The sequence below is a fragment of the Patiria miniata genome, unplaced genomic scaffold (genome assembly GCF_015706575.1).
Source record: "Patiria miniata isolate m_02_andy unplaced genomic scaffold, ASM1570657v1 HiC_scaffold_7, whole genome shotgun sequence".
Classification (NCBI taxonomy): Eukaryota; Metazoa; Echinodermata; class Asteroidea; order Valvatida; family Asterinidae; genus Patiria; species Patiria miniata.
Genome location: NW_024037074.1, coordinates 29883038 through 29903998, shown reverse-complemented (window position 1 = coordinate 29903998; position 20961 = coordinate 29883038). Strand labels below are relative to the sequence as shown.

The window sequence follows — 20961 nt, the reverse complement described above, 5'->3', positions numbered from 1 at the left end:
GAACCTGGTATAATGCGCACAGTTTTATTCAAGTTCACATTACTTTATCCAACTATATTCATTCGCTCATTTCACCATAATACGACAGTAATACTACGTGTATTTCTTTAGTTGTTAGGAAAACGCGGGTTCTTTTTCAACAGTGTAGCATTAGCACCAATGTTCTTTCCATAGAGGGCCAGGGCGTGCCACATAAATAGTGGTCTCGATAATTATCCACCACCAAACTCGTTTAGGGGCAACAACTCGAGAAATACAAGATGCATTAAATTGAATTTTCGTCTACTGATTTGTCATTATGTTTAATATAACGGGATTTAATTTCATAAGAAACCGTCAAACAATGAAGCTATATGAAACGGGACCAATACAGTGTTTTAAGCTCGACAAATGCAATCCGAATGAAAGTCAATGTGTATTTCTCGCCTGTAAAACACTACATTGTTACGATCATATATATTTTTTTTATTGTTGTACTGTTTTTCATGATATCCAATGCCCCTTTGTTACACGCCGTGGAAAAAAGTGCACGAAATTTCAGGTTAATACATCGTGTATTTCTTTAGTTGTTGTTCAGAAAACGAGTTGTTATTTTTGTTCAATAGTGCAGCATCTGCACTAATATTCTTACAATATAGCGCCACATAAATAGTGGTCTCGATATTTATCCACCACCAAACTCGTTTGGGGATAGCAACCCCAGACATTCAAGATGCTTAAATTGATTTTTCGTCTATTGATTCGTCATTACGTTTAACATTTCGACATTTAATTTCATAAGAAACCGACAAACGATGAAGCAATATTGACCGTAACAATACAGTTTTTTAAGCGCGACAAATGCAATCCGAATGAAAATCAATGTGTATTTTTCGCGTGTAAAACACTACATTGTTACGATCATATTAATTTTTATCGTCGGACTGTTTCTCATGATATTCCATACCCCTCTGTTACGCAAAAAAAAAACACGGACATTTTTGAAGGAAAAAAAAATTCGGGGTTGGTTTGGTGAGTTTAAAGCACCAAAACTTTGCCTGAATTATTGTCGGAAACAAGTTATTCAAAATCTGTAAGCTTGTATTATTTAATAACTTAATGTGGATGGGTTACTTTGTTCGATGTCTCACCCAAAAGTGAAGAACATACAAGTTTTGAGAAACTTTTACAATGGTAGAGAAACTTTCATGCAAAAAAGGAACATTAATTGATTCAAAGGTGTTTGAATTTGAATTCTGTCACAATGGGCATAACTATTCTACAATCAAAAGGGAAACTGATCCAATACCATGGAAACAGTGGCGGAAATATTACAGGATGACCAGCATAGTCAAGTTACAGTCGTTACGCAGTATTTCCGTGTAGAGAAATAAGCACACCGGTTTGGCAATTAGCATCACTGTGTGATTTAAACCAGAGCGAGTCTCACAAAATGTGTGTGATTCGTGAAAATCTGTTCCAACTGTAAAACTAGCAAACTTCAGAATATCAAGCACAAAACAAATATTGCTGTTTTGAAGGGGCGTACTGAGTGGAACCCTACAAAATATCCCCCCTTATTTTGTTACAAAAGATCCCCAGACATCATGCAAACATGAGTGAAATCATTCGAGAGCCCTTGCTTCAAATTTTTAAGACGGACAGTAGAGCAGAAGGGCCAAATTATTTGTATACCTGTCAACTCTGTACATGATGTCACACCATATGAGTCCCAAATTTAGACGGAAAAAAAACACTTTTTATACAATTATAAGATGAAATTTTGCGTCGGGGTGATATAAATCAAATTAGGTTTTGCCCTTCACCGACGTTTTTAAACACTGTATGTTACCTCCCGAGTGAAAGTTGGAAAAATCACTCTGGTGGGACTCGAACCCACGACTTCCTGCTTTCTAGTGCAGATGTCTTACCACTCGACCACCGAGCTAACGGGATCGGTTGGCCGGTTCGAATCTGATGTACATAGCAGTGGGTACCGCATAAACTATTATAAGATGGAATTTTGCGTCGGGGTGATATAAATCAAATTAGGTTTTGCCCTTCACCGACGTTTTTAAACACTGTATACTCAGTGTGTTACCTCCCGAGTGAAAGTTGGAAAAAATCCCACCCGAGTGATTTTTTCCAACTTTCACTCGGGAGGTAACACACTGAGTATACAGTGTTTAAAAAACGTCAGTGAAGGGCAAAACCTAATTTGACTTTGTATACACATTGTAATCTGGTTTTTGCAATCAGGTTTCTCGGGACCTGAAATTCCGTGCACTTATTTTCCACCATGTGTAACAGAGGTATTGAATATCATGAAAAACAGTCCAACAATAAAAATTATATGATCGTAACAATGTAGTATTTTACAGGCAAAAAATACCCATTGATTTTCGTTGGGATTGCATTTGTCGAGCTTAAACACTGTATTGTTAGGTCAATATAGCTTCATTGTTTAATCTCGTATTGTTAAGCATAGTGACAAATTAGTAGAAAAAAATTCAATTTAATACATCTTGTATTTCTTGAGTTGTTGCCCCCAAACGAGTTTGGTGGTGGATAATTATCGAGACCACTATTTAAGTGGCGCGCCCTCATTTTCAAGAAAAGAGATATTTTGTATTAATTTCCAACACTGGTCGGCTGACCAGCTGCGTTGAAAATAAATTGGTTTTTTTTTTCAAATACCGCCGCAATTTACCAAATTTAGTTAGTATGAATGTTGTTTGCAATCGATTTGACGCCTATAAACTGGAACAAGCCAGCTAGACTGGTTCCCTGATCTTACAATTCGAGCCTATAAATTGTTTAATTTCAAATTAAGTGGGCAAGGGTACCTGACTACAAGAACATGATTGTTCTTCTTGGTTTTTCCAGCATATACCGACACAAAGCTTCACACAAGTCACAGTAACAATATTTTGCTATAAAATGCTAATCCCCTAAATCCATCCATTTCTGAAAATACAGCAAAACCAAATGTAGTATATTTCCTTTAACCGCAAACGTCGAATTGTTTTGGGCCTAATTTGTCAAACTGGCATTTAAAAGCATCTTCTTGCGTTCATATTGATATGATCATACCGAAGAATTTTTGCTCATTCAGTTTCCCCAGCGGTTCATTTTTCCGAGTCAGCCACTAAAACTCGGACTGGCAAAGTTTTGTGGCGACAATCTCAATTAAGAATTCGCGTTATTCATTTCAGAAAGTCAGATCCGTTATTCGCATTCTTTATAAGTCGGATTTGTCACAAAATGACATATATCCGACGATTCACGCGCTAAAATGTTTAATGCCGTCATTTTCGTCAACAGGCAATGATTTTCGTTCAAATCAAATTTAAAAGAGAAGCTTTTTATTCTAATTTGATCGGTTATGATTGAGGATATGCATCCTCATATACTTTACATGTGCATAAATTGTTATGCATTATTTTTTTCAAAGGAAGGCAACTTTTCGTCATTCTTTTGAAATGATTTCCCAGTTTCCCTGAACTCAATATCTGTTCTCATATATTCACCCCATTGTTCTCATGATTATTTATTATTTTGTTCTTTACAGATGAAGATCTGCCTGACAACTATTCTTGCTATCGCCCTTCTTCTAGGTAACTCTGTCAAGCTCCGAGCTTCCGTTACTGGGCCGGTTCCCTCGGACGGTGATGGTCCTGCGACTCAGGTGTGTCAGCAATGCTGCCACGGACCTGCCGCAATACCCGGCATACCAGGTCTGCCTGGACCGGTGGGACAGACGGGGCCGTACGGTCAGCCGGGGTCAAAGGGCGATGCAGGTCAAAAAGGTGAGATTGGCCCTATTGGCCCTATGGGTGAGCGGGGAGCACCTGGGAACACTGGGTCTAAAGGTGACGAAGGTATTGGTCTGCCTGGCAAGATAGGTCCCAGAGGTGAACCAGGTCTAGTTGGAGGAACCGGGCAAGCTGGTGTCAAAGGTCAAAAAGGTGAGCCAGGGGAGACGCCAGACGACTCCAACCAGCGGGTGGCTTTTACCGTGAAGAGGACGAGCGACTCGGATACCTCTACGAGTCACGGGTACCGTTTGCCCTTTCAGGAGACCGAAACGCTTCTGCCGGGCACCAGCTTCGATCTAGGGACTGGCACCTTCACTTGTACTGTGTCGGGCACCTACGTGTTCATGTTTTCTGTGCTTAAACATGCTTCCACCAGCAATATGTACGTTGATCTCAAGAAAAACGATGAAATAGTTGTCGCTGGCCTTAGCCATAGTTCAAGTCAATATGAGCAGGTGTCTGCGAGCGCGGCGCTGGTTCTGCACCGTGAAGACACGGTGTATCTCACCATGTACGGAAAGGTGCATAGTTCTTCCCGTGGCTGGGCCTCATTCAGTGGCTTCCTCCTTTACCCCCAATAAACAAATGTTGCTTATTTTTGTTTTCTCGCTTTCCGTTTCGCCGAAACAGTAACCAATTTATAAAAAAAAAGTTAATTTCCAATGTCACAAAATGTATCTGCTATTATTCCTTTTTTGCATTTCGCATGCGCATGCATATTAACAAGTATGCTTTAAATTTGTTGACCATTGTTTATCCACTGTAGAATGAAAGAAAAAAATGCAAAGCAATTTCATCATTTTTTTTTTTCAAAAACAAAACAGTTTTTGTCATAAAACTGTGCCATGGGAATGTTAAAGAGTAATAGCAGATTGTCTTTACGGTAACCCGACCTACGTGGGTCTGTTTTACGCCAAACTGCCGACCTCAGAATTGATTGCCACATTTGACAAAACAAATGAAATACAGTATAATTATTCTGAACATAAATGTGACTGTTTTTTTGGTATGTTATTACTTATTATTAGGTAATTAATCAATAAAACAGATTTATTAAACATATATCTTTATACCCATATATACCTTTATATCCTAGAGCACGCAAAGTAAGCATAACAGACAAACAGTCAAAACAAATTCCTACCTACAGACCTGGATGCTTTTAGCGCGCTACCGTAAACATACATTTTTTTGTTTAGCATTATTTCATGTATGCCCAGCATAGATGATGTAAATTAAATTAATCCCAAGTGTGTATCACGTTTTAGTTCATGTCACGAAAAAGTCTCAAGTGAATGGAAATTATTTGCTCATTGACTTAATCTGGCGTTAGAAAATAATAACTGTTTGAAATAGTGTCACGAAATAGCAATTCGTTGAAACGGTAAAACTTGCATGTAAAATGTTACAGTTGACAGGTGACTGGAAAACTGTAGAATGCACTGTTTCTTATGAAATGATTGCATTATTTTTGTCAAATTATATTATGTAAAATTATGTAACTAATGAGAAAAAAATGTTTACAAAAATGTACAAAACCTTATCCAAATGATTAAAAAAAAAAGTAAACACTTACCACAATTTGTGATGTATGGAAATTCATGTATGGAGCAAAAATCTATTTATTTTTTTTCAACAAAATTTGCGGCATGTGTTTCTTGATTAAAAGACTCAAACTTATTTGAACAATTATGTTGTTTTTTTACCAGCACTTTATTGCATTCAGGAAACTCACTCCGAAAACATCAGTGAAAGTGTATGCCTGTGAGATGGTAAAGAAACAATCTTTAACAAATCAATAACTACGAAGCAAAAATTCCATTCAAGTGAGAAAGGTTCTTTACGGATATGGGATAATTGTTTAGTATTCCACCTGGAATGACGTAATTGATTTTTATTTTATTTGATACCATATTTTGAATTAATGATTTACCATAACCTCTCCAAGTGTGAACCATGTTTATTTTTAGCATTGTGACTTCTTATATGACTATCGTTTCCTGTCCCGTTATTATATCAATTAAATAAACTAGCTAAGCCAAAACTAGCACATATATGAGGTCGCCTTTGAATTATAAAATGCCATTGAGTGGACTAGCTTATTATGAATGCGCAGGATGAGATGTTATAATTAACATAAAATGTTACCCTGGGCCTGACTGAGATAATGAAAACAAATATATAATTCCGGTCAGTTTTGCTGAGATATTTGTTCGAAATTGTGGAATTGAAAAAATGGCAGTGTGTTAGATTTACAACATTTTGTTAATAGTGTTTAACCAGCCACGGGTTAGAAAAACAAACAAAAAATCGCTTCGGCGGTCTTGTGAGAAACTACAACTATTAACTTAATAACAGTCAATTTATATCGGGACCAAGGCATGATATTACAAACAAAATCGTGCTCCTTAAAATGCTGGAGTTCTCAAATTAGGTTTCATGTGCCTTGTCCTCTTTTGAAGTTTGAACCCCAAAGTAGCTTACAGTGACAACTTAAAACTATAAGAAAAGAATAGTTTGATATAAAACTTTTCTATACCCTTTTACACTAGCTTTTGATAATGTGGAAACTACCTACGCCTTCTGCTAGGCTACATTTATGCTTCAAACGTGTTTAACCGTTCAAATGAAAACAGTTATTGATATCGTGTGTCATAGCAACGAACGAGCAAAGCCCAATCTTACTTTTGTGTAAAAAATTATCACAAGTTCTTAAATCTGCAATGATTGTTAAAATTATAATCACTTTGATATTAAAAGTCCTGTATGTATTAAAAGTCGGTCGTTCGCCTTGTAATGCTTTATGGTTTGATATTCTAACTTCTGGCAGGTCATGATGATAACATGTGGGGATAGAGTTAACGGTCGGATGCAGATTTGGTTAGGAGTTAGTGGGAGTGATGGTGGGTGTGGATTGAGGATAAGTGGGGATGCAGTGGGTAAGGGTTGTCAGTAGAGTTGAGTTTAGAGTAAATAGGGTTGAGCTTGGTTCGGGTTTAGGTTGGGTAGGACTATTGGTTGGGCCTAAATAGGATCACCGTGAAGAGGACGCACAAGCGGATCGGTACGGAGGATTAGGAAATATTTAAAAGTAAAACTGTATAGCGGCGGGAGAAACCGACATCGTTACGGTTAATCCCCTCAGTCAGAAAAGTCGGACAAGGGGGTGGGATATCTTCCACTGTATATACGGGATTTACGCCCTTTTTTTAATAAGCCTGTTAAGAGATCTAGGAAATGATCATGATTAATATTTTTTTTTCCTAAAGATTAGCACTTTTTTATCCATGCTTTGTCCAGTAATTGTTTTCTCACTACATTAAAACGGCATTCATAACAAAACATTAAATCACAGAGAAATAGCGCCACCTTGCGCCACTCACTGGCGATGGGGGAATTTTGTTTTTATTCTGAAGAAATTGAAGGGGAATCACGAACTCCTGAACTGTTTCCTTTCAAATCTTACCAAGGATTTCCGACCTATGTTTCCCTCCTCTCAAGCACCCCTGAAACTAGTTCCAATCTCTGGTCCTAAAATAGTATGTGAATTGTCCCCCCCCCCCCCCTCCCTCGGGCAAATAGGACAGATTTTCAGGAATATTTTGACAAAAATTCCCTTGGACAGCCCCAATGATACTAGTATGGTGTTCAACCTACGATTAATTAATTGACTCCTTGCATAGAAGACGGTGAAACGAACAAGTGTCTACTCCTAGACCTGACCTCATTCCAATCGCAGTACCGTTGATCGGTCACTTTGCGCCCTCTGGCGTCGTGCCATCGGTCATTTCTCTACTGCTTGACGAGAATCAAATTGGGCTAATGGATATTTACGATTCAAATTAAAATGCACCTTCATATTTTATTCTGAACAGATTAGCTGGTAAATCATTGTCGTAAGAAAATCAGGGAAAAGACCATTTTGGCTGGGTTTATCAAACTAATTCCGGATGAATTGTTATGCGGAAGTTGGTCATAACCTAAAGAGACCTATTCAGGAAATGCGGACCTTTTAAACTTCCTTTACAATTTAGATATTTAGCACTGCACTGTGGCATGGTGGTAGTTCAGTGCAAATGCGCCATCCCGGGTATGTCAAGTTACATTCAATTGCTCTTTCGATTGTACGGAGGGCGGGTGTCTTGGAAAACAGTTTTTCTATGTGTTAGCACAGTAATGGTCTGTCGGTTAAAATTGCTGTCCACAACCCCCTATTAACAGTGGTCTGGCGACGTTCTCATCATTCACAGGATGTTATATGAAAGTCAGGTGCGGATTCGGGGCGGGTCAAACCCTTACAAATCTATAGAAATTGATAAAGAATAATGTTAACCCCCCCCCCCCCCACACACCATGCTGTGACACCCCAAAACAATTATACTGGTATTAATTTACGCCTGTGCAGAAAAAATCGGACAGAGCCTGCTGGGGTATTTGTACACTATCTCGTAATATAGTGTTGATAATCGTAGGTTTGAACCCCCCCCCCCACCACGTCTATTGGTTTTACGGAGCCAAGTGTTCGTACAAAAAAAAAAAAAAACCTGTCTACATTTCAGCATTGATTTGCTTATGAAACAACCACCCCCTCTCCCCGCCCCGTAAAAGAAAAAAAAAATTCTGGATCTGCCCCTGAAAGTTCTTTTTACATTACCAATTAAGCTAAGGAAGATTTGAAACTTTGCACGCTGGTGGTAGGAACTAGTAAAGGTTTTAAAAATATATTTGGGAATATGTTACGTTCTGAAAAGAACCGGTTGGTTGAAAAAGTCGACGTTCCGATCGTCTTCATCTCCTGAAGACGATTATGGCATACTGATCGGAACCTTCACTAGACCTTCACTAGATTGTCAAGCTACATTCTTTTTTTTTTTTGGCGAAAAAGAACAAATCGAATTGTTAAGATGTATAGACCAATCCGGGCAATCTATCAATTTCATGGGGAAGGCCCCCTCCAATGGCGAAAGCATATTGTGCTAGCTAATGTTCAGCTTTTCTGTCACTGGCAGTTGCTTTGTACAATAGCGTGCCTAATGTTCCATTGAAGAGGCCTCGCGACTCGCGAGTGTACAGAGATCACGTACCTGGATAGCACAAAGCGCAAACAAACATCCGAATAAGTCACGGCCGGTGTACGTCATGTTTCAATCCACCAATCAGAGGTTGTCACCCAACAAGTCGGTGATCACACGCAAGTGGTCTGTGATTGACAGGTTGTGTGTGTCAATCGCAAATCACGTGTTTTGGATGTGTCACCGACATCAATACACTATCCACCACCGGCTATTTCAGTGTCGGTGGTACACGTTTTGATACGGAGTATGTAGCCTCAACGGCAATAATATCATATTCCGTCTCATTAATATGACTGAGCAAGTCAGTGATTTGAGATTGACAGCGCGCAGGGGCCAATCACAAAGCGGGCCAAGTCATTCAGTCACTGATCAGGAAATCGACGGCAAGATATAAAGGCAAGGAGTGGTCATTTTCTTTACTCACAACGACTCTTCACCTTCAGCCGACAACCCGAGAGAGACCTGATTGCCAGAACGACAAGAACGGAATTTGCTCGGTGAGTTTTCGAAACAACAATTCTTTTTCCCGCTACATTTTTTTTTTGGCGAATTGCACAAAGGCCTACAAGCAGTTTTTGAATCACCGACGGATTGAGATTCTGAAAATTGTCGCTGGCACTATAACTTTCCGAACAACGAGTGGGGTGTTGGGCATAATATACCCCCTTTGTCGGATGCTCGGCAGAAGGGCATATGCACCCTTAAAATCCTTTCTCCCCCGAAAAAATTAAAAAATAAATAAAGACGTGAAATTTAATTGCTCGTGCGTGAGTCCATTCAGGGCCGTTGGAAAACGCATTCTGCTTGCAATAATGACTCCAAATGACGTTTCCCATCGAAACCGATCTTGCGTAACTATGATACCGATACACGATTGGTAACGGTCAAACCAGCGGGCTAATTTCCGATCGAGAAATTATGCTTTTTAGATCAACAAACATTAAATTACTCGATAATTTAGTGTTTGAAATTATTCAGGTCTAGCGAGCATTATGCTGTGCATGAGATCGGTACAGCTCTTAGTCTGGACTGTTGGTGCTGATCCAGGACACGGTTTTGTGAGACTGTAATTTTCAGGCAATGTAAAGCTAAATATAGAGGTCCCCTCTGCCTATAATATTTTTGTCACTTCCTCAATGTTAAACTCAAAACATTTGGTTAACACAATCTAAAACCACTTTTAATATGTCAATCAACATGGACATTCAGGTTGGACCGTTTGCAAGTCAAATCTGACTGTAGGTTTCCAAGAGTTCATCAGTGTAATTAACCTATCCCTGTAGTTTCTTTCTCGTTTTTGTACTGTTGATTCAAACTTTTCCTTCTCAGACACACACACAAAAACATGTGTTGCGATTTATTTACACATTTCCGGCAATCACTCTAAATAATTCAGGATGAAAAGTTATGCGGAAGTTAGTCGTGTGAGAACCGAAAATTCGGACATCTCAAATCATGCTTGTCTTATTTTTTTTTAAATATTTTTTTTTTACAATTGGGTGATGCCAGTAATACCATTTGCACTTTGTGGATAAACTGTGTCATTTCGCTATTTCACGGTAACTTACCGTTCTGGGTCCATCAACCAGATACATTCAGGCACTGTTGGATACAAAATGTTACTTGTCGGATTAGACACTCATTTACTTTCACTGTGAGAGGGCGCTAATATATACGGGCCTGGTATGATACGGACAGTTGTATTCAAGTTCACATTACTTTATCCAGTTAGATTCATTTGCTCAATTACCATAAGACGAAAGTCCCGAGAAACCTGATTGCAAAAACCAGATTACAATGTGTATAAAAAAGTTGTTTTTCCCCCCGTCTAAATTTGGGACTCATAACTTGTGAAATCAAGTACAGAGTTGAAAGGTGTACAAATAATTTGGCCCTACTGCTCTTCTGTCCGTCTTACAAATTTGGAGCAAAGGCTCTCGAATGATTTCAGTCATGTGGCATGTAGGGTTCTACTCAATATGCCCCTTCAAAACAGCAATATTTGTTTTGTGCTTGATATTCTGAACTTTGCTAGTTTAACAGTTGGAACAGATTTTCACAAATCACACGCATTTTATGTGACTCAACCTGTTTAAAGCATATAGTGATGCTAATAGCCAAACCGGTGTAATGATTTCAGAGTCCACCTGTAATAGTTCTGTCACTGTTAATATGGTATTAGATCAGTTTCCCTTTAAATTCTAGAATATTTATGCCCATTTTGAGAATTCAAATTCCAACACCTTTGAATCAATTAGCGTGTTTTTTTTGCATGAAAGTTTCTCTACCATTTTAACAGTTTTTCAAAACTCGAATGTTCTTCACTTTTGGGTGAGACGTTGAACAAAGTAACTCACCCACATTAAGGTATCAAATAATACAAGCTAACACATTTTGAGTAACTTGTTTCCTACACTAATTCAGGCAGAATTTGTTTTTCTTCACAGATCTTTTTTTTGTAACAAAATAAGAGGGGATTTTTTTTTGTTAAAACACAAAAAACCGCTTGAAAATTTGACAGACCGACTGTTAAATTTCTCAAGAATCACCTCAAGAATTCCTCAAAGAATTCCAGCAAAATTCATTCAATAATTGTAAAAATAGTGTTGCTCATTAGTGAATCAAGTCCGGGCCTTCAGCGAACGCAATAACAGTCATTTCTCAAACAAATATTCGATCCGAGTCACATTTCACCCAGCAGAGAGAATTGAACGTGTTTATATTTTCGGTGTTTTACAAATAACTTTCAGCTAGGCCTATGCCTTTGCCACCAACGCCAAGTTGTCTCTGAGACATGGACGTCAATCCTGGGGGGGGGGGGGGGGGGGGGTGACAGGGGACATGTCCCCCCCCCCCACTTTTTGAAGGGTGGGGGACACACTATCAAATGTCCCCCCCCCCCGTATTTTCGCGCTCGCATCACTTCTGATCAAGGTATGTCCCCCCCCCCCCTTTTGAGAAGCGATTGACGCCCCTGCTCTAAGCGAATGTGCAAAAATTATTACGCATTCTCGTTGGTATTCAGCCAGCAAGCTGTAAAGAGTGCGGACAGTGCGGACAATTCCTTTCGTGTCACTAATCAAGAATGTGTTACATTAAGGTGAGTTTCTGTTCGACGCTGTTTAAGCAAACCGTCTGTAAGGAATTTAGTCAATAATAAGTAAGGCCTACCAGAATAGATAATATTTTCGATCGATAAATACGCTACAACAACGTCATTTGCTGGATACAAACACACGAACATTTCCATTAACTAAAGCGGTTCGGTAAGTTTACTTGAGTATATCAAAATATATACAAATGTCATTTGTTTTAGCTGAGTAGCAATATGAAAACTGACGTCAATTGGCATCACGTCGTAAAAGTTTTTTTCTATGCATTTTATTTTATTTTTAAAGTATAACAGAAAAACGAAAATCGACAAGATTAACGTAAAAGTAGCATTTAGAGAAGTGAGGAATCCCCTGCCCTAGACCCACCGTAGCCTGACACTTTGGTAAAGTTTTGCTTAGCCAACATATACACATTTGCAAATATATACATTTGCAAACATTTAAAAAAACCTACACGATTATTATGAAATACATTGCTTAATGTTAGTGAATGACAGTCTAAAGCATCCTGTAAAGGCATGACACCTACTGCGCTGACATTTTTGACAAAATAAATATTTTGTATCTATTTTAAACGCTGGTCGGCCGACCAGCTGCGTTGGGAATAAACTGGCTTTTTTGTTCAATACCGCCCATAGATTTAAATTTAGGACTACTCTCTTCTAGTCAACAACGCGCTGTTTGGGAAGCAAAGGGGAAGGCTGTGTACATGGCTGTCACCAGCAGGGACGAAATCCAAGATCGACTTCATCCTGTCCAGGAGGAAATGGTGTAACAGCCTTATTAACTCTTGCGCCCACAGAACCTTCTCTACAGTGGGATCAGATCATAGAGTGGTGGTGACGAAGGCGAGTCTCAGCCTCCGAATACCGGGAAAGGCAGTCACAAGAAGGGTGAAGTACGAATGAAAAAGCTCAAGAGAAACAGCGATCTGCAGGAGATGCGCCATAGAAGTTCACAATATGTTCTAGGCACGGTAATGACTGAGGAGGGGGAATCTGACCGATATGACAAGGTTGTGAAAGCAAACAAGGAGACCGCAGAGGTCCGCATGGACAAGGTCCCCAAGGTGAAGAAGAGGGCAAAATTCTCATCGGATCCTCGTGTCTTCAGAGCCATAGAGGAGATGCAAGTGGCCTACAGATTTTCTTTTAGCAGACTTCAGTATCACCAATCAAGTGGTGTACTCCAACAAGAAAAAGACCATCGGATCTCATCGAAGAGGAGGTGCTTCCCCAGAAAATCAGTGAGCTGGAAGTAGCTCGGGTCAACCAAATGCATGCGATGAGGTGGAAGCTGATCAACGAGATTACCAGTAGAAGTCTTCCAAGACCTTTCAGATAAAAGGTACAACGGGTTGAGAAACCTTCTTGGTGATGAACAGGAGATGATGGATAAGCAGGCGGAGGTAGAGCAAGTGTTCGAGGACCTGGACATCGAAGATGGTCCCTTAAAAAAAAACAGGAGTATGTGAAAGCAAAGGGGGCGCTCAAGGCTGGAAAATGCTGTGGGGAGGACGGTGTCGTCCCAGAGGTCCTGGAGTACGTCCCCATCGACGACCTTGAACTCGACTTGTCAACAAGGCATATGACAGGAGTGCTTCTTGGTGACACGTTGGCCCCTTTTCTCTTCATCATTGTACTCGTCTACTCCCTGAGGAAGGCCATCAAAGGTAGAGACGAGGAGCTGGGTTTCACCATAGCGCCCCGCGAGAGCCGTCGAGTGTCTCCTGTGATGATCACTGACATGGACTTGGCAGATGACATCGCACTGGTCTCAAATACACGGTGGAGCACGCTCGAGCCCTTTTTTATCAGTTGAGGAAGAGTGTTTGAAGGTTGGCCTACAGCTGAACACAAAGAAGACGACTGTGCTGGCCTATAACATCCGTGGCACAGCTGTCTGCACGAAAGTTGGTACAACTCTCAAGGTTGAATATGACAACAAGTACCTTGAAGCTTGGATCAGCTCCAGTGAGAAAGACCTCAAAACCCGAAGAGGACAGGCGTGGTCAGTGCTCCACAGAATGAAAAGGTGTGATTATCAATGATCACCCTCACTACTAAGATGGAGAAGTCTCTGGATGGGTGTTACATGGCCCTGAACATCCCGTGGCAGGATCACTCTAGAAATGTATACCTCTACGCTAGCTTGCCGAAGGTGACAAAAAAAAAGATCCGGGAACACCGTCTCAAGGGCATTGCGTCCGTCACTTCGAGCTGGCCACTAGCCCGATCAATCTCTGGGAGCCGACATGGGGCACTGCCTCACGTGGGAGAAGAAATCTCTCCTTCGTGGACATGCTGCAACCGGAAACCGACTTGACCACCACTGAGGAGCTGCACTCCTGCATGCTAGACCGGGACACTGTGAACCGACATCATTGAGAGCTAGGGCTCGAGCTGCCAAAGGGCCTCGACTCGATTGACCCAAACGTATATCTGATGATTTACATAGTTCAGCGGAAATCACTGAAATAATGGATAGTTTAACCCTACAAGGGCCAGGCTTTTTTGACCAGCTGTCAGCTGGGGGCGGGGCGGATTCCCCCCTAAGATCTTGGCCATCGAGCGACGAAAAATTATGAATCTTGGTACATTTGTATAAGCATAAAGCAACTCATCATGAACATAGCCAAGAAATTTCATCACTACAGGTCAACGGCTTTTGAATTATGGCTAATTAATTATTCATATGCACGAATGTTAATTCTGCTCTGTGCGGCGACCCGTGCTCAGATTTGTATCTTGTTGGTATCTAAAGATGCGCAAGGCTGGAAGCTAAGAAGTCATAACAGCTCAGGTTGCGGGAAAAAAAAACGGTTTTGAAGGCTATCGCGGAAAACGTCGAGGAGGGGGGTTGGCGGATTCCCCCCCCCCCCCGGCCCCTTTAGGATTAAGCCCGAGTACCGTAACATAACTCTCTCCCCCCCCCCACCACGACACAACATTTATATTAACAATCAACATGTACTACTGGCATAGGCTTCATTGTTCACCAACTGCCTGTCTGTATTTAATTGTCATAATCACCTGCAATAACAGTGTAATTAATATAATGCCAACCCATATGCTAAGGGATTTACATTGTAATGCAATTATAATGTAAATTAATGGCAAAACGCAAAACTAAGTAAAACAGAGACTAAGCTACTTGTTTGGAGTTACTATCACATGTTTTTGTACATTGGTCGATCCTACAAAGTATTAGGCCTCCTTAATTTTTTGCCACCTCGGGTGGTACCAATATATCTAGTCTGGCCCATGGACTAAGTCTAGTTGCTCGAGGAGACTTTGACAGTGGTTGGACTATGTGAAGGAAGCTTTTCCTTGACTTCAGGCGGTTTGGGGCTGGGTGATGGAAGTGACAGGTACCTGACTACAAGAACATGATTGTTTGTCTTGTATTTTTCAGTATCTATACCTACACAAGAATTCACACAAGTCACAGTAACAATGTTTTGCCATAAACTGCTAACCCTCTATCCATCCATTTCTGAAAAATACAGCAAAACTACATGTTGTTTATTTCCTTTAAACGCAAACGTCGAATTGTTTTGGGCAGAACTTGTCAAACTGGCATTTAAAAGCATTTATTTGCGTTCATACAGATAAAATCATATCGAAGAAATTGTGCTCATTCACTTTCACTGAAACTCGGACTGGCAAAGTTTGTGGCAACATTCCAATTAAGAGTTCGCGTTATTCATTTCAGAAAGTCAGATCCGTTATTCGCATTTGTCAAAGGGCGGATTCGTAACAAAATAACATGTATCCGACGATTCACGCTCTAAAGTATATAAATCCGTTATTTACGTCTTCAGGTAAATGATTTTCGTCCAAACCTAATTTAAAAGAGAAGCTTGTCGTACTTGATCAGTTATGATTGACGACATACATCTTTAAATACTTTACATGTTAATAAATTGTGATTTTTTTTTTTAAAGAAGGCCACTTTCCATCAGTTGTACTACCCGCCGGTGGGCCTCTGAGATATCTTCCGGTTCATTCATCAGGTCAAAGAACGTAAACAATCCAAACATACTCAAGACCGCCATACTCCGGTACGTTGACAATGGTTCAACTAGAGTCGTTTGCACTTAAATGTAACAGTGCATGAGCACTGTTTGACGTTAACCAACCATTGGTTGACTAATGGTTGTTGCGCAAACTTGCCCCTGATTTAATCGCACAATGCGCCGTATGTGCTTGCACACGGCTATAACACTGGAACTTTCCATCAGTCTTCTGATATAATTTCCTAGTTTCTCTGAACTCATTTTTTTCTCATCTTCACTCCATTTTTCCCATAAATATTAATTTTCTTTTGTTCTTCACAGATGAAGATCTGCGTGGCAGCTATTCTTTCTATCGCCCTCCTTCTGGGTAAATCTGTCAAGCTCCGAGCTTCCGTTACTGGGCCGGTTCCCTCGGATGGAGATGGTCCTACTTCACAGGTGTGTCAGCAGTGCTGCCAGGGACCTGCTGCAATACCCGGCATACCAGGTCTGCCTGGACCGGTGGGACAGATGGGTCCCTACGGGCTTCCGGGGTCAAAGGGCGTTGCAGGTCAGCAAGGTCAAAAGGGTGACTTTGGCCCTATTGGCCCAATGGGTGAGCGGGGAGCACCTGGGAACCCTGGGTCTAAAGGTGACGATGGGATTGGCCTGCCCGGCAAAATAGGTCCGAGAGGTCCCCCGGGTTTAGTTGGAACAATCGGAGAAACTGGTTCCAAAGGTCAGAAGGGTGAGCCAGGGGTGACACCAGACGACTCCAACCAGCGGGTGGCATTCACCGTGAAGAGGACGAGTGACTCAGGTACCTCTACGAGTTACGAATACCGTTTGCCCTTCCAGGAGACCGAAACGCTTCTGCCGGGTACCAGCTTCGATCTAGGGACTGGCACCTTCACTTGTACTGTGTCGGGCACCTACGTGTTCATGTTTTCTGTGCTAAAACATGCTTCCGCAACCAGTTTGTACGTTGATCTCAGAAAGAACGGTGTAACAGTTATCGGTGGCCTTAGCCATAGTTCAAGTCAATATGAGCAGTAGTAATTCCAGTGGCTGGGCCTCATTCAGTGGCTTCCTTCTTTACCCCCAATAAACAAATGTTGCTTATTTTTTTATCGCTTTCCCGAAACAGTGGCCAATGTATTAAAGGAGTTAATTTCCAATCACAAAATGTATCTGCTATTATTACTTTTTGCATTTCGCATGCGCATGCATATTAAAAAGTATGCTTTAAATTTATTGACAATTTTTTTTTTATCCACTGTAAAATGTACGAAAAAAACCTTCAAAGCAATTTCATTATTCTTTTTAAAAAACAAAACATTTGTTTTTGTCATAATGCAGTGCCACCGGAATGTTAAAGAGTAATAGCAGATTGTCTTTACGGTAACCTGACCTACCTAGGCCTACCTGGGTTTGTTTTGCGCCAAAATGCCGACCTCAGAATTTTTTGCCACATTTGACAAAACAAATGAAATACAGTATAATTATTCTGAAAATAAATGTGACTGTTTTTTGGTATGTAGGTAATTAATCAATAAAACAGATTTATTAAACAAATATCTTTATACCTTTATATACCTTTATATCCTAGAGCAAGCAAATTAAGTATAACAGACAAACATTCAAAACAAATTCTTACCTACAGACCTTTTTTTTAACGAGTTAACAGCCCAAACAATTTGTAGCATGTGTTTCTTGATTTAATGACTCAAACTTATTTGAACAATTATTATAACTTTATTGCATTAAAAAAACTCACTCCGAAAACATCAGTGAAAGTGTATGCCTGTGAGATGGCAAAGAAACAATCTTTAACAAAATCAAATACAGCGAAGCCAAACATCCATTCAAGGGAGGAAGGTTCTTTACGGATATGGGATAATTGTTTTAGTATTCCACCTGGAATGACTTTATCATTTTTTATTTTGATACCATATTTTGAATAAGTGATCTACAATAACGTCTCCAAGTGTGAACCGTGTGGTTTTTTTTTAGAATCGTGAAACCTTACATGACTATAGCTATGCCAAAAGTAGCGCATATTTGAGGTCGCCTTTGAATTATAAAAGGTCATTGATTGGACTAGCTCATTATGAATGCGCAGGATGAAATGTTATAATTAACATAAAATGTGACCCTGGGCCTGACTGAGATAATGAAAACAGTTATATAATTCCGGTCAGGTTTTGCTGGGATATTTGTTCAAAATTGTTTAATTGAAAAAAATGGCAGTGTGTTAGATTGTACAACATTTTGTTAATAGTGTTAAACCAGCCACGTGTTGAAAAACAAACAAGAAATCGCTTCGGCGGTCTTGTGAGAAACTACAATAATTGAAACTTGATAACAGTCAACTTATATCGGGACCAAGGCATTACAAACAAAATCGTGCTCCTTAAAATGCCTGAGTTCTCAAATTAGTTTTCGTGTGTCTTGTCCTCCTTTAAATCCCAAAGTAGTTACAAGCTTATAGTGACGACTCAAAATTATAAGAAAAGAATAATTTGATATAAAACTTCTGTATACCCTTTTACAGCTAGCATTTGATAATGTGGAAACTACCTACGCCTGTGGTTGGACTTCACTTATGCTTCAAACCTGTTTGATCGTTCAACTGAAAACAGTTCTTGATATCGTGTGTCATAGCAACGAGCGAGCAAAACTCAATCTTACTTTTGTAGAAAAAAAATCTCATGATCTGCAATGATTGTTAAAATTATAATCGCTTTGATATTAAAAGTCCTGTATGTATATTAAAAGTCTGTCCTTCGCCTTGTTATGCTTTACAGTTTGATAGTGTTACTTTTGGCAGGTCATAATTATTACATTTGGGGATGGAGTTAACGGTCGGATGCAGATTTGATAAGGGGTTAGTGGGAGTGACGGCTGGTGCGGTTTGAGGATAAGTGGGGATGCAGTTAGGGTAAGGGTTGTCAGTAGAGTTGAGTTTAGAGATTTAGGTTAGGTAGGACTATTGGTTGGGCCTAAATAGGATCAGTTGGTAGCACAAGCGGATCGGTAAGGAAGATTAGGAAATATTTAAAAGTAAAACTGTATAGCGGCAGGAGGTACCGAAGCTCGAGAATGGGCCGAGATTTGGGAAATGGTTCAGCATCAAATTCATGCGCCCTTTATGTTCGATTGGGTTGTTTGATTTAGAGCTAGCATGTCTTGCAAGAACTCTTTTGATTACAAGAATACAATTCCTGAAACTCACCAACGTGACATAATTTTGTAATCTTTTAAGGGGTCCATAATTGACACTAGGTGGCGCTGCTCGTCAAAAAAATCTTAGTATTTCATTCACGCATAATTATTATAATGGTCGTATGCGCTAACATTGGCTTAGGTCATCTGTTTTGTTTAACTTTATATCACAGAAAAAATATACGTCTTTGTGTTTACAGGAAAACATTTAATTTTAAGTTCAACAAAATGTGGGACAACAAATCATGGCTAATCCCCTCAGTCAGAAAGTCCGGGAAGGGGGGGGGGGAGGGGATATCTCCCACTTTATCTACGGGATTTACGCCCTTTTTTAATAGGCCTGTTAAGAGATCTAGATAAGGATCGTTATTATTATTATTATTTGTGGTTTATTAAAACACTGCTTATAGCAGCCCACAGGCTGAATTACAAGTCAGTTTACATACAAATTTCAATAAAAATTAGATGAGGTTAAAATCACAAAGAGTAAACGGTAAAAACAAAGGAAAATTGTAAGTACAAAAAATATAGTATACATATCAAAAATTGCACAGAAAAACAATAATGTACTATGCTAAAAAGAACCGGTAATTTCATTGGGCTGGTGGGAGTGAACTGAGTGCGCTATTAACAAGTCTGTTGAGAAATGGGACTGGGCTATTATAAAAACGGGTTGTTTTACAAGATGGAACATGAAGTGTTCGTTTGGACCGGAAATTCATAGTATGGGTGCTTTTAGATTTGACAAACCACTCATTGAATTTGCTTGAGTTAAAGGATTTCATTGCAAATTTGTTACAAAGGGAGGTTCTGCGCATGTCCAAGGGTTGCAAACCAAAACTGGTCAAAGCTTGTTCATATCCAGTATATTTTTGACCCAATATAATGTGGCACACTCTTCTTTGTACTGATTCCAATAGATTAGAAAGAGTTGTGGTGATGCCCGAGTGCCACAATGAGGCAGCATATTCTATAACAGGCCTAATATAACCTTTATACACGGTCACAAGCTCTTTGTCAGTTAACCCTGTCATTTTGAGTTTCCTAAGCATGAAAAGTTTCATGTTGGCTTTTTTAACAATCTCCCTGACATGGGCATCCCATTTTAAGTTGTTTTGCAATGTAACACCTAACAACTTCACACTGGGAACCTGTTGAAGATGAACATTAGAAATGGAATATTGAACGAAGGGAGGATCTTTTTTCCCACAGTACACCTGCATGGTGTTACATTTAGAAGGGTTCAATTGGATTTTGTTTGCCAATGCCCAGTCATTGAGATTGTTTAAATCTGCCTGAATCCTGTTTACACCAGTAATGTGTCTATTTTCGCTGAGAGTGAGATCATCTACATATTTCCAGCATTTATTCTGAGTACAGTCAACGGCGTTATTAATATAGGCGTTATTAATATAGGCAAGGAATACAATCGTCATTAAGAATTATTTTTACAAAAAGATCAGCACTTTTTTATCCATGCTTTGTCCAGTGTTTTTGTTGTTGTTTTTTTCACTACACTAAAACGGCATTCATAACAAACATTGAACCAGAGAGAAATAGCGCCACCTTGAGCCACTCACTAGCTATGGGGGGATGTTGTTTTTTTTTCTGAAGAAATTAAAGGTGAATCACGATCTCCTCAACTGTTTCCTTTTCAATCTTACCAAGGATTCCCGACCTATGTTTCTCTCCCTCAAGTACCCCTAAATCTAGTTCCAATCTCTGGCCCTGGACTAGTATGTAGATTACCCCCT

General features: G+C 39.8%; 1 protein-coding gene across 1 annotated transcript; it reads left to right on the top strand.

Annotated features, from left to right (window-relative positions):
• The first annotated feature begins 3550 nt into the window (after positions 1-3550).
• Positions 3551-4378, top strand: LOC119745336 (collagen alpha-1(X) chain-like). The gene has a single exon (XM_038221626.1). It carries the CDS (start codon positions 3551-3553, stop codon positions 4376-4378), a length of 828 nt encoding a protein of 275 aa, XP_038077554.1.
• The last annotated feature ends 16583 nt before the right edge of the window (positions 4379-20961 follow it).

Coding starts and splice junctions, on each gene's coding strand:
- LOC119745336 (XM_038221626.1), top strand. CDS start 3,551: ATGAAGATCTGCCTGACAACTATTCTTGCTATCGCCCTTCTTCTAGGT.